Source organism: Danio rerio, chromosome 4, assembly GCF_052040795.2.
Source record: "Danio rerio strain M-AB ecotype USA chromosome 4, GRCz13ab, whole genome shotgun sequence".
Classification (NCBI taxonomy): domain Eukaryota; kingdom Metazoa; phylum Chordata; class Actinopteri; order Cypriniformes; family Danionidae; genus Danio; species Danio rerio.
The window spans coordinates 74447501-74461178 of NC_141024.2; the positions used below are offsets into that span (position 1 = coordinate 74447501).

Genomic DNA, 13678 nt, shown 5'->3' on the forward strand with positions numbered 1-13678 from the left:
TTGACTTTAGCGTTTAACTCTGCTGCTTTCACACCTCCAGATCCACTGTTCTGCTCTGAAACAGGATTAACACTGCTATAATGTTTATTGTGTTCTCGCTGCGCTTCACTTTCACACAGAAATGTTGAATGTTGACACCCACAGACAGACACAACCTGGTAAAGTTTTCAAACAGTGAACTGAGACTGCAACTATTAGTGAAATCTATATTAAAGCTCTTCAAATATGATTTAGATTTACAGTAATTGTTTTTCATGTTTAAATCTGATTTATTCTTGTGTTTAAAGCGTTTGTCATTCCTCTACTTCAGTGTCTCAGACTCATTCAGAAATGATTATTAAATGCTGGATTAATGCACAAGAGAGTTTGGCGAACACGTTTTACACCATTTCAAATATATATTATATGTGCGGCTGTATAAGTCACATACAGCGCTCAGCATAATGGAGGACAGCCCATTCTGAAAACCAAGACTTTCCTCCATTTCTCAGTCAATATAGGCAGTGTATTCTGCTGCATTTAAACAGAACACATTTATTAAACTGATTTATTCATGAACATCATATTTTAGTCACCAAACATATTCAGAAATTTAAAGATATTATAATATAATAACATAATAATAATAATAATATATAACATAATACAATTAATTTCAAGGTAAATATTGCAAAAACCCTACAAAATTTCAGCTATTTTTTTCCATTGTTTTGCTTCTCTTGATTTTTCCTCTTTTTAATTTTAAATTTAATAGTTTTCTATAACACATAAATATGAGTGCACTAGTTTTTACACCGTTATCATGAGTTATTATGTTAGATGAGCTCCAGATTCGGCTAATCTATTGTATATGCACACATATAATACTGTAGAGCTTCCTATTAAACTATGAATGTAAAAGAGAGATTAGTGAGGGCTGTACTTATATATGCTGAGCACTGTATATTGTTCACCCAGAGTGTTTACATGGTCACACAGCAGTAACACAACAAGCATTGAGTTTGGGCTAGCTTCTGCTGATGGACATTGCTGTACACTGCCCTTGATGGGCAGTCACTCCGCTGCTCATCCGTTTGCATTGGCTGCCAGTTGCTGCTCGCATCAAATTCAAAGCTCTGATGTTTGCCTACAAAGTGACTTCTGGCCTTGCTCCTTCTTATCTGCTCTCGCTTCTGCAGATGTATGTGTCCTCCAGAAACTTGCGTTCTGTGAATGAACGTCGCCTCATGGTTCCATCCCAAAGAGGGAAGAAATCACTTTCGCTCACGCTCAATCTGCCCAGTTGGTGGAATGAACTCCCTAACTGCATCAGAACAGCAGAGTCACTCGCTACTTTCAAGAAACCACTAAAAACCCAACTATTTAGTCTCCACTACACTTCCTAATCTGCAATTGCCTCTCTGAATATCACACTAACTGTACTCAAAAAAAAAAAAAAACTAATACTACTAATACTTCCCTTCTTAGACTTTACAGACCTGAAACTTGCCTATAGCACTTCTTCATTGTTGCTCTTAGTTGTGTAAATTGCTTCCTTGTCCTCATTTGTAAGTCGCTTTGGATAAAAGCGTCTGCTAAATGACTAAATGTAAATGTAAATGTAAATGTGATGGGTGAGTGGGGGAGTGTCTGTTGTCTCTCAGGTGTGAATTATTCATGAGCATTGTCACTCACACATACAGCTGAGATCACCCAAAACACACTTAACAAAATGTAGATCATTGTAATGTTTTCTCTGAATGAGAGAACAGAATAATTTCACATAATTGTGCAGTAAATATTCTAGTCTACAAGACTGCTTACTCTAAACTCTTGTTCAGGCACATTCAGTCTGGTTTTTTTCCTCTAAAACCTACTAACCACACATAATATTTATTTCGAAAAAAAAAACACCAGCATGAACATCAATATTTCCCACATATTATTGTAGCTCAGTTTGTGCTGAACACAAATGAAACACATGTTGGCCAGTTCTGTGTAATAAGTAGCTGAAATAAGCACAGATGTCAGGGCATGTCAAAACATCTCAGGGGCCAAAATCACCTCAGACCCCTGAGGGTTAACTACAGGTATAGTATGAGCAGTGTGAAACACAATCACTGATAAACCAGAATTCCTGTTATCTGGGGTTTAGTATCACCCAGGGTTAACATGTTCAAGCATGAAGAGCTCTAATATGAAACTGTCTGACTGTAGTTATTGTAGAGTGGAGAATCATTTACCTCAGTGTGTCCAGTTTACAGTGTTGACTCTTCAGTCCATCAGAGAGAAGCTTCACTCCTGAATCCTGCAGGTCATTGTTACTCAGGTCCAGCTCTCTCAGCACACAGTTTGAGGATTGTAGAGCTGAAGACAAACTCTCACAAGAATCGGCAGTGAGTTTACATGTCATCAATCTGAGAAAGAGCATACATTACTAAAAACACACAGTTAATGTGATCTGTCTGATGTAACAAAACGAAACATCAATCAATCAATCAATCAATCAATCAATCAATCAATCAATCAATCAATCAATCAGGTGTTTAAGCTCAGACCTCAGTGTGTCCAGTTTACAGTGTTGACTCTTCAGTCCATCAGAGAGAAGCTTCACTCCTGAATCCTGCAGGTCATTGATACTCAGGTCCAGCTCTCTCAGCACACAGTTTGAGGATTGTAGAACTGAAGATAAACTCTCACAGCACTCAACAGTGAGATTACAGAACTGTAGCCTGTGTAGAGGATAAACACAATATGTATATGTTGATCTGGAGTGTTTAATAGTCTGAAGCACATCTGACTGTAGTGACTGGTTTAACTTCACTAATTAGTGAGCACATCTGCTGATTTTAGCTTTAAATAGTATTTATGTCTATTGTTACGGCTCAGTATCTGTGCCTGTGTTTGTTTGTATTTTTTTCTCTCTCCCTCCTTCTCTACCTATCATTTTCTTTAGGTCCGCCCAGCTCATCTACCTATTGGCCAAGCTAGATGCCAGTCATCATTACCATTTGCGATGACATCATCATTGTCCAATCACAAGCAGACTTCCCCACTTTAAAAGGAAGCCGGTGCAGTCGAAAGCTAGCTTGCTTTTTGCTTTTTGCTTGCTCACTGTTGTGTGTTTGCTATGTTGGTTGACTGTGTGTTTTGCTGGATGGCTGGATTATGTGACAGTTTCTTGTGTTATGTGTGTTATAATCATTTGTGCTGAAATCGATCTTTAAAAGTGTTCTAATTGTGTTTTCTCTCTGATTACCAGATATACGACATCAGTGGGATTCGAGGAACAGGGTAGATGTCACGTGACCTACATGTTGCTACACGTAGGAGATACCAATGTATTATACACACTAGTTTAGAAGTGTGCGCCACTAATTGTAAGTTTTGTTTACGTTTGTGTTTAGAAGTGTAGTTTAGATAGGGCGTGAAAACTTTTCTTTCTCTTTCTTTTATTAGATAGTATAGAGATTGTGGGTTCTAGTTAGAGTTGTGTTTTGTTATATTATTTTCTTTGGCGCCACTTTTGTTCCTCCTCCCCTTTATTACAACCATTGATTTATTCTTGTTTTCTTTATTTTGTATATACTTTGTTCATCATTTTTCCACTTTGTAAAATAAACACTTATTTTGGCATAATTTGGTTGTTTGTCTGCTCCATTGCCGCCACCATTCATAAAGAGTCATAAGTTTTAAATGTTGCTTTAACCCTAGTGTTTCCATCTTAAAATAACCGTAACACTATAAAACACAAATGGCTTCCTTCAGATGTTCCAATAGCCCAACTCTTTATGTAACACCTAAAACTGCAAAACAGGAATTTTTAAAATAGTTTTATTTATTATTATTTAACAAACAAACTAATGACAATAATCTTCTGTAGCATCTTTAAAGTTGCATCTCAAAGCACTTTTCAGACTAAAGTGAAACAGATGCATATGTGACAGAAATATAGAAGATATATAAATATATTCATTGCTGTTTGCTGTTTTTGTTTCTAAAGATTCCTCCATGTCAGTGATCAGGGGCCTGTTTTAGAAAGGAGGTTAACTGAAAACTCAGAGTATTTTAACCCTGAAATGAGAGAAACGTTCGAGGTTACTAAAGTAACCCTTCGTTCCCCGAGGAGGGGAACGGAAGCACTATAAGTGGATTTGATTGTAAAATCCACGCATTGGGAGGTTCGGTTCAGAAGCTACTCGTCTGAAAGAGTATTGAACGGGCCAATTAAGAATGAATTGGCAGCGCAAGCCTGCGCAGGTGAGCGACATAAGCAATCAACTGAGTATATAAGCTCACCTGGCGCCAGCAGACGCTATCCTTTTTAAGCTGAAGAGACTTTCAACAGCTAAGGGACAGTCATTATGGCGACGGAGTATAGTGCTTCCGTTCCCCTCCTCGGGGAACGAAGGGTTACTTTAGTAACCTCGAACGTTCCCCTTCGGGGGGAACTTCAGCACTATAAGTGGATTTGATTGTAAAATCCACGCATTGGGAGCCCATTGAAAGCGCCATAATGACTGCACCTTACCAACAACCCCGATGAGGAGATAGTCAAGCAAGCGTGACGCACCCACATCATGGGGGGCGCGGTCCTCCAACGTGTCCCTGGCCCTAATTTATCCTACTTCAACAGAAGTTTTACGGATTTAGATATATTTTTTGGGAAGTCGTGAGCATCTAGATAATTCTAGGAAATACGACAGTACGTTGGGAAGCGTGCAATCCCGATAGGGAGGACGCTGCGGAGGCCATCTGTTACCCAAGGGGGGATAGATGGCAGAATTTACATATGGACTAGCCCTAAAAAGGGGGAGTACGCATAGCAAAAGAGTGGTTAGCGGGGAGGGAAGACACGGGTCCGCCCAGGGGGGGGACTTAACCGTGGCGGAATAAGCATATGGGATCGCCTAGTGGGGATCACGCATAGCAGGCACCTATACCCAAAACGCAGGCTGACCAGCGGGCAGACCTACAACGTAGTGGGCCAGCAAGTGACTCCTCCGCTGAGTCAGTGCTGGGGGCCACGGAGGAATCTGCAGGGCTCACCTGACGGGGAACTTTACTGACAGATAAAAAGGCGCACGTATCTCCGTGTTAGGGAAAATGGCGCAGCAAGCGTGTTTCAACACCCTACCGAATTGTTTCCTCAATCACCAAGGGTTACCTAATACCCTTGAGGAAACCGGCTCCACTCGCAGATTGTAAAACCTTGCAAATGTGTTGGGTGTCACCCAGCCCGCAGCTCTACAGATGTCTGTTAGAGGGGCGCCGCGTGCGCGCGCTCGAGAGGATGCGAAGCTCCGAGTGGAGTGCGCACGCGCTCTCGGGGGACGCGGCTCATCTCGGCTCTGATAGTGAAAAAAAGGCATCCACAATCTAGTGGGAACTTATTTCGGTACGGCACTTCCCTGCTGCCGACCGCTATAACAGACGAAGAGCTGCTCAGATGATCTAAACTCTGAGTGCGGTCCGGATAATACGCAAAACGCGAACTGGACAATAAGAAGGGCTGGGTCTGCCTCCTCCGAGGGCAGCACTTGCAGGCTCACTACCTCGTATTAAAACGGAGTGGTAGGAACCTTGGGCACATATCGCGGGCTGGGTCTCAGGACGTGAGAGAAGCCAGCCCAATTACAGGCACGAGTCACTGACCGAAAAATGTCTCCGGGTCCCCGACCCTCTAATCGATATCAACGCGACCAGCAGAGCTGTCTTCAGGGACAGAAAGATACTGAGTCGAGGATCGAAGGGATCTGACGCGGCTTGTGTAGCGAGGGCGAGATCCTAAGAGGGCATGAGAGGGGGCGGGGTGGATTAATTCGCTTAAGGCCCCCGAGGAACCGGATGATGAGGTTATGCGTTCCCACGGTGCTGCCAGCCACCGCGTTATGAGAGCGGAGATGGCAGCCACGTAACCTTGAGTGTGGAGGGCGACAGCCTGCTCTCCAACTTCTCTCGGCGTAAAGAAAGCACAACGCTGATCTGGCAAATTACGGGGGTCTTCTCAGCGAGAGACACACCATTCAGTGAATAGACTCCACGTCAGGGCATAGGCGCGCTCGGGGAGGGGGCTCTAGCCCGAGTGACGGTATTAGCCACCGCAATCGGAAGTTACCTAAGTCTTCCTCGCGTCTAAAAATCTCTTCAAAGATCGACGAGGGTGCCAGGTGGTGCCCTGTCCCTGAGAGAGTAGGTGCTCTCTCGAAGGGACTGCCAGGGGAGGGCTATCGCGAGGGAGAGCTCTGACATCCAGGTCCGGTTGAGCCAGAGGGGCGCAACCAGCAACCTGTTCCTCGTCCTCCCTGACCTTGCACAGTAACTGCACGAGCAGGCTCACTGGGGGAAACGCGTATTTGCGCGTGCCCCGAGGCCAGCTGTGGGCCAGTGCATCCGTGCCGAGAGCACTCGGTCAGGGAAAGAACAACTGGCAATGAGCGATCTCGGGGGAAGCAACAGATCGATCTGGGCTTCCCCGAATCGCGCCCATATCAGCTGAACAGACTCGGGGTGGAGTCTCCATTCTCCAGGACGCAAGGCTGCCGTGAGAGCGCATCGGCTGCACGGTTGAGCTTGCCTGAATATGAATGGCGTGCAGCGATTTCAGCCGCGGATGACTCCAGAGGAGCAGACGGCGGGCGAGCTGAGACATGCGGCGAGAGCGCATACCCCCTATACGGCTGATATACGCCACCGCCGCCGTACTGTCCGTCCTGACCAGCACGTGTTGCCGCTCCAACACCGGAAAAAAACGGTGGAGAGCGAGGAACACTGCCAACAGCTCCAGGCGATATGCCAATGCAACTGGGTACCTTTCCACAGGTCCGCAGCCGCATGCCCGCAACGCACAGCCCCCCAGCCCGTGTTGGAAGCGTCTGCTGAAACGACAACAAGACTGGACGCCTGTTCTAGAGACACCCAGGCCTGTAGGAACGAGGGGTCGCTCCAAGGGCTGAGGGCGCGGCGACACAGCGCAGTAACAGAGACTCGGTGTGCGCGCGCGTGCCATGCGCGTCTGGGGACTCGATCGTGAAGCCAGTGCTGAAGTGGTCTCATATAGAATAATCCGAGCGGCATGAAGCGGCTGCGGATGCCATATGCCCCAGGAGCCTCTGAAATAGTTTCAGTGGGACCACTATTTTACTGTCGAGCTCTCTCAGACAGTACAGCATCAGCTGAGCGCGCTCTCCGGAGAGGCGCGCTGCCATGGGGACCGAGTCCAGCTCCGGCCCGAGAGAAGAGATCCTCTGCACGGGGGTGAGTTTGCTCTTTTCTCGGTTGACCTGAAACCCCCACAGGTGGAAGTGCCAGAGCACTTTGTCTCTGTGCATAATCAACTCTGTGCATAATCAAAAGAGAGGGCAAAATTCAGCCAGTCGTAAAGAAATTGAGCATGCAGATGCCCGCGAGCCGAAGGGGCGCTGAGGCACCCTCCGCGGGCTTGGTGAGGACCCGCGGAGACAGAGAGAGCCCGAAGGGGAGGGCTTTGTATTGCCAAGCTCGACCTTCAAACGCAAACCGCAGAAACTGTCGGAAGAGTGGAGACATGGAAATACGCGTCCATCAGGTCTAATGCTGCAGACCAACCCAGAGGACGAACGCACCGGAGGATGCGCTTCTGCGTGAGCATTCTGAACGGCAGCTTGTGCAGGCAGCGGTTCAAAACGCGCAGATCTAGGATTGGCCGTGACCCACCGCTCTTTTTGGGCACGATGAAGCGTGGGCTGTAAAACCCACTCTCCATCTCAGCTGGAGGGAGCGGCTCGATTGCATCCTTCGCCAGGAGGACAGCAATCTCCTCTCGCAAGACAGGGGCGGACAGGGGGCTGACCCTGGTGAATACACACCCGTGACTTGGGGGGCCGTTTCGCGAACTGAATCGCATAGCCGAGTCTGATTGTGCGTATGAGCCACCGCGAAGAGCTGGCCCGCGCTAACCAGGCAGGCAGAGCTCTCGCTAATGGACTCATCGCTACAATCGCTGACGTACCAGCAGTGGGGCAGCGCGGAGTGGGTGTGCTGATCCGGGAAGCTCGCGGGTCCCACGGAAAAGCTGGAGGTGAGATATTTGCTCTCAGTCCAAACCCGAGCTCCGGAGGGGAGGCTCGAGGGGTGGGAGAAAGGAGACCGTCCTCCCAGCGCTCGTGAGCCACTGGCGAAACGCACCGAATCTGCAAGTTAGAAAGCATAGCGTCCCAGACTGGCAGATTTCGGGCTGTCACATCTGGGGAAGTGAAAAGTGCCCTTTCATAATGTTTTCATGGCAGTAAAAAGTGCCGTTGGAAATGGGGCCCCGCCCTCCAGCGGGGAAAGAGCAAGTTCCCTCTTCTCCAGATGGCCTGTCCCAGGGGCGCTTCGCGGTCCGTTGCCGGACTTAGCGGCGTTCTGGGCAGGGGGGCTGCCTGCTTCCGAGGTGCCCGACGCGCTCGCTTCGCCGGAGGCGTGTGCGGGGGCGGAGCAGCTCTCGTAGGCGGGCGCCTTCGGCGAGGAGCAGGTATGAATGGCACGGCGGGCGGAGCGGGCTACGGACCGCCGATAAGACATCACCCACCAACTGCTCTCTCACCGCCTTGAATTCCTGGGTGAATTCACAGACAGTGTCGCCGAACCTGGCTGGGGATATGGGGAAGTCAAGAAAGCGGACTTTGTCGACTTTGCGCATATCAGCCAGGGGTGGCGCTCCTGGACCACTAATGTGGACATCGTCCTCCCCAACGCACACGCAGCGGACTCAGTAGTCCGAAGAGCTAAGTCGGCGGCGGTGCGAAGCTCGTAAGCCTGGGTTGGACCCACCCTCGTGCAGCTCGGCCAGCGCCTGCGCTTGGTAGCGCTGGTAGGTGGCTATCGCATGCAAGGCGGAAGCAGCCTGGCCCGCAGCTATGTAAGCTCTAGCTCCGAGGGAGGTAGATAACTTACAGGCTTTGGATGGGAGACGAGGCGGACCCCGCCAAGAAGAGGCGCCGCGCGGATTTACCGCCATCGCACACTCAACCTGAGGAATCGCCACATACCCCCTGGCTGTTTCACCGTCAAGAGTGGTTAGGGTGGAGGAACACGCAGCACGAGCAGAAAAAAGTGCTTTACAAGACCGCGTGAGCCTACTGTGCACCTCCGGGAAGAAGGGAACGCCCCTCTAGTCGGTCCGGCCGCGGAGCTGGGGGATAAACCATCTCCAACCCACGGCCGAAGCAGCCCGGGAAAGCACGGCTAACATGTCCGTTTCAGGATCCGTAGTGACAGCACTCACCAGCCCGAAGGGGGCGAGCGGGTCTGGATCATCATCGGACAATGAAAGCCCACCCTCCGATGCCGCGGTGGACATCTGGTCTCCGGTGTCATCGGGCGTAAGGGCTACCATCTGTTAGACGGATCGCTTCCCCTGCCCGAAGCTTGGATGGAGCGCTTAGAGGAGCGGGAGGTCCGCGGGCCCGTGGGCGACGGATTATCTCTCGCTGAAACCCTCAGATCTGCTCGAGTGCCCGCTGCAGAGCAGGGGACAACTGGGGTGGTTCGCCCTTTTGCAAAGGCTAACCGCGATCTTGCGCAACAGTCATGGCATCGCAATGACGACATGAACTGCCCGCGAGCAGCGCATTAACATGCTGGACCCCCAGACATGTAACGCAGTGCCCGCGCCCATCATCCGAGGACAGGAAACCACCGCATCCAGAAACGCACAGTCGGAGCGCCGTCCTGATAAGGACGTGCTGCACGACTGTGTTGCTCTTTCTGTGAAGTTTGCAACTTTATACGCACCGCTCTGGAGGACCGGACCCAAAGAACGCCAGGCAAGGGAGAAACCCAGCTCGACCGTCTGCTGCTGCGTGTACACACTCTGGACCGGGAGAATGCTCTCGTTCGCTCAGAATCGCTGGTCACAGCAGGAGGAACCCTCATCGACTCGATCAGAAAGTCTCTGAAGCGAAAAGGATAGCGTCTGCTGGCGCCAGGTGAGCTTATATACTCAGTTGATTGCTTATGCCGCTCACCTGCGCAGGCTTGCGCTGCCAATTCATTCTTAATTGGCCCGTTCAATACTCTTTCAGACGAGTAGCTTCTGAACCGAACCTCCCAATGCGTGGATTTTACAATCAAATCCACTTATAGTGCTGAAGTTCCCCCCGAAGGGGAACTCTGGGTTTTCCATTTCAAAATGGCAGGTTTGTTAAACTGGAGAAAGCAGGGTAAGTCAAGCCTGTTTCTGAAAGAGAGGTAACTTTAACTCACAGTCAGTTAATGTGGTAACTTACTCTGTGAATCTAACCTGGTCAGGAGCAGGTTTTATTCTCTAAACTCAGAGTTTCTGTCTGTCTCCTCCCCTTTTATAAAGATGAAGCGTTATTTCTCGCCTTAGCCTTACGTTTCCACCCACCTATTTTAATGCTCATTTTGGATACATGCATAAAAACGATTGATAGAAATGTCAGGATGCACATAACTTTTTAAAGTATGCATAACTGAGTAGGATAAACTTTTATTCGATAGAAAATGTGCGCATAAACTACGATGGAAACACTTTTACTGAACAAATTACAGTATGTACATTAAAAAAAGATCCTGATCATATGATAATGAAAATGTGTGTAAATGAACAAACCAGCAGGCTGAGCACACTGTAACACGTCTTAAATATTGTTTTAGTCATTCTAAAATGCCTTAACTGTTTCAGTATTACCGTACGTTCACACCGAAAGCGGCGAGAGCGTCAAAGTAGCCGGAAGTCATTCATTTTCAATGAGAGCCGGCGTCGATAAGCGACGAGGAGCAGCGCGGCGCGTCTTCGCCGGCGTGAGCGTCGAGGAGAGTTGAAATGAAGTCAACTTTATGGTAATGAGCTTTGACGCGGTTCGGCGGCAAGCAATCAGAATGAAGACGTCCACCGCTTGATAGCAGTTCATGGAACACAGACCTGTGAACTTTGGTTCCGACCACAGTTGTTCCCAAGGGTTTGATTATTGCGGTCGCCGGATTTCCCATTATTTACAATGTTTTCTTACAGGAACATACATTAAATAAGTTACTGGCGAGTTACTGATGTTCATTAATGTTATATAAATTTATCTTTAAAAAGCGGGAATCTCACACGATGTGACAGTACAAAACAGCACGGCTGCTTCAGGATATTTCAGACATATGGACACATATTGGATAAATAGAGCAAAGCCACACCACACGCAACTTGATCTTCCATTGTTGTATGAATTTGATAAGAAGTGCGCAACATTTTCACGCTAGAAACATGTTTTATGCAGAAATGTAACTGATATGCTGCAACGGCTCCTTTAAGTACGAGATCAATTTAGCGAGTTTTGACGCTCTCACCGCCGGAGCTGAAGGCAGACAGCGTTGTCACCAGGGTGGCCAGAGCGACCTTGCACGCTCTCGCCGCTTTCGGTGTGAACGTACGGTTAGTGTATATTATTAATTACCTCCGAACGTCTGGTGCGTGTCAAGAGTCTCCGCGTCTCATGGCATCAGACGCCCCCACGTGTTCATTGTGTTTCAGCGTTGTCTTCTGCCACAAGTACATTAATTAGGCTAAATAAAGAATTAATTGACGCAGCTTCTTCTACCACAGTAAATTCTGTTTTTACTGTTGATATTTGGTGCCAGTTTAAACAGAAAGTGACGATTTTTTTCTCTTTGACTCGTTGGATGGAATTTTATGCGCATCTTTTATGCAATATTCCAGTTTTGCACATACATTTATGTAATATATTTGGATGGAAACAGCTATTGCCTACATTTTAGTCACACATAGAAGAACTGTACGAGAATGGCTTATCCTTTTTTTTTTAATAAATAATTAAATTAAATTCACCTTCGACATGCATGTAACTAGATTAATGGGATTATTATTCTTTCTATAAATTATTTTTAGTACTGCTTACCTTCTAAATGTTATATTAACCTCTATCACTTGATCAATAAAAAAGGCAGGCACACAAGTGTACTGTTAAATCATTTAAAACTAATAAATGTATAGAAAAGTTTAGAAAAAAATATAAACGTCACAAATTACATTACTTATTTTATTATACTTACATATTTAAATACTTAAAAAGTGAAATTAGGCATTAACTTGAGCAGCTGTTTTCCCACGCTAACTGTCTCTTCTTCACTGATGGTTGCTTCTTTTCAAATATATACACGCTCAAATTTGCTATAACTTTGCATGAGAACATCAAGTTCAGCTGGAGAAAGAAATGGTGATCTCTTTTATAAGATGTTGCCATAGTCACTCGTAATGTCTGCGCTCCATTAATAATGCCTTTTTAAAGTCACGGTGTGCGCGCTTAACTCTGAGTTGGTCTACTCGAAGTTGATTGACCCAGCTCAGATCAGCTGTTCTGAAACCGAAAACTCAGAGTTTTTAATCTCTCGGTAAATCAACTCAGAGTTCAAGTTTAAACTCCGAGTTGTTTGAACCTCCTTACTGAAACAGGCCCCAGGACTGTCTGCCCTGTAATCTTGCCCGCAGCTCCTCAGCCTTATTCAGCCATGTCCACCATTTCAGTTGTCTCTAGTACAGCAGTTTCAATCTTCTCCAGTACATCAGACACAGTTTCTAGCGCTAACAGTATGTTGTAGCGAGGACATAAACAAGGATGTCAACAACGGGAAATGCTGTTTGGCACTGCTAACAATTTAGCTAAAAATTCAGTGCAAAAAATGCAGTGTCTCTCTATGCGGACGCTTTCCCTGCGTTCCACATCTCAGATAACTAACACTCTAAAGATATGAGAATGTTTCATATGACCCACACATGCTTATTCTGAATATATGTGACAGACTCTTGTCAGATGATATTTTAGAGAGCAGGCGTGAGCTTCAGCCATGTCCTCTGTGTCATTTTCTGTATGAGTCAGGCTCACACTGATACGGCTAACAGCTACTCTGACTGATAGGATTTACACAGCGCAAAAGTGCGTGCTTGTAGAGCCGTGACACTTTTCCTGGTGACATGAAGCCGATCTGCAAATCACAGCACAATACATTAGCTGACCAATCAAAGCCTCTTGAGGACGGGCCTTTCAGAGGAACTAGGACATATGACATTGTTCTACATGTTAGATGAGTAGCTGTATATAGTCAAAGTCCGATATAGGAAAAATAAGCTGATTTTCTACAAATGAAGCATGAGCACACATCGCATTGCATTCTATCAACACAACCAAGCCTTAAAAATACACTCTAGACCCCCCCTTTAAGGACATCCAGGCAGTCTAGAGGTGTTTGAAACCTCCAGAAAGGTGGGCTCGCATCATCATGGAGGGTTTCACCAGCTCCAGTATAGATCTGTGCTCCTGCTGTTGATCCTGATCAACTCAACTCAATTTATTTCTAGAGCACTTTCAACCAACCACAATGGCTACCAAAGTGCTGTACATAAAACACAGACTACAAGCAAACATACAAGAAACCAAATACATCAACTCACAACACACGAGTAAAAGCTGAAGAAAATAAGTGTTTCAGTGACCTCTGAAAACACTCGAGAGTTGGAGAAGTTCTTAAGGAGAGTGAAAGATCGGGCCAGAGTCTTGAAGCTGCTACTGAAAAAGCTCGATCACCTCCACATATCAAGCGTGAACTTGCAAATAGAGTCGATCCTTAGTGTGAAGAGATCTTACGGGTTGGTGTATATTAATTAGCTCAGAAATATACTCAGAGGCCATGGAGGAATTTATAAACATAC

The 13678-nt window shown here is 46.8% G+C and overlaps 2 protein-coding genes across 10 annotated transcripts in view; one reads left to right on the forward strand and one right to left on the reverse strand.

Annotated features, from left to right (window-relative positions):
- LOC110439376 (protein NLRC3) overlaps positions 1-13678 on the forward strand; it is a 50778-nt gene that overhangs the window by 27574 nt on the left and 9526 nt on the right. The window lies entirely within an intron of this gene.
- Positions 1-13678, reverse strand: part of LOC100536629 (NACHT, LRR and PYD domains-containing protein 3) — a 33435-nt gene that overhangs the window by 5864 nt on the left and 13893 nt on the right. For all 8 annotated transcript variants that reach the window (NM_001444693.1, XM_087245681.1, XM_087245686.1 and 5 more), the window contains 2 exons: positions 2538-2711; positions 2223-2396 (listed from right to left, as the gene is read on the reverse strand). In NM_001444693.1, the coding sequence (NP_001431622.1) occupies positions 2223-2396; positions 2538-2711 (348 nt within the window). The remainder of the gene's footprint in view (positions 1-2222; positions 2397-2537; positions 2712-13678) is intronic.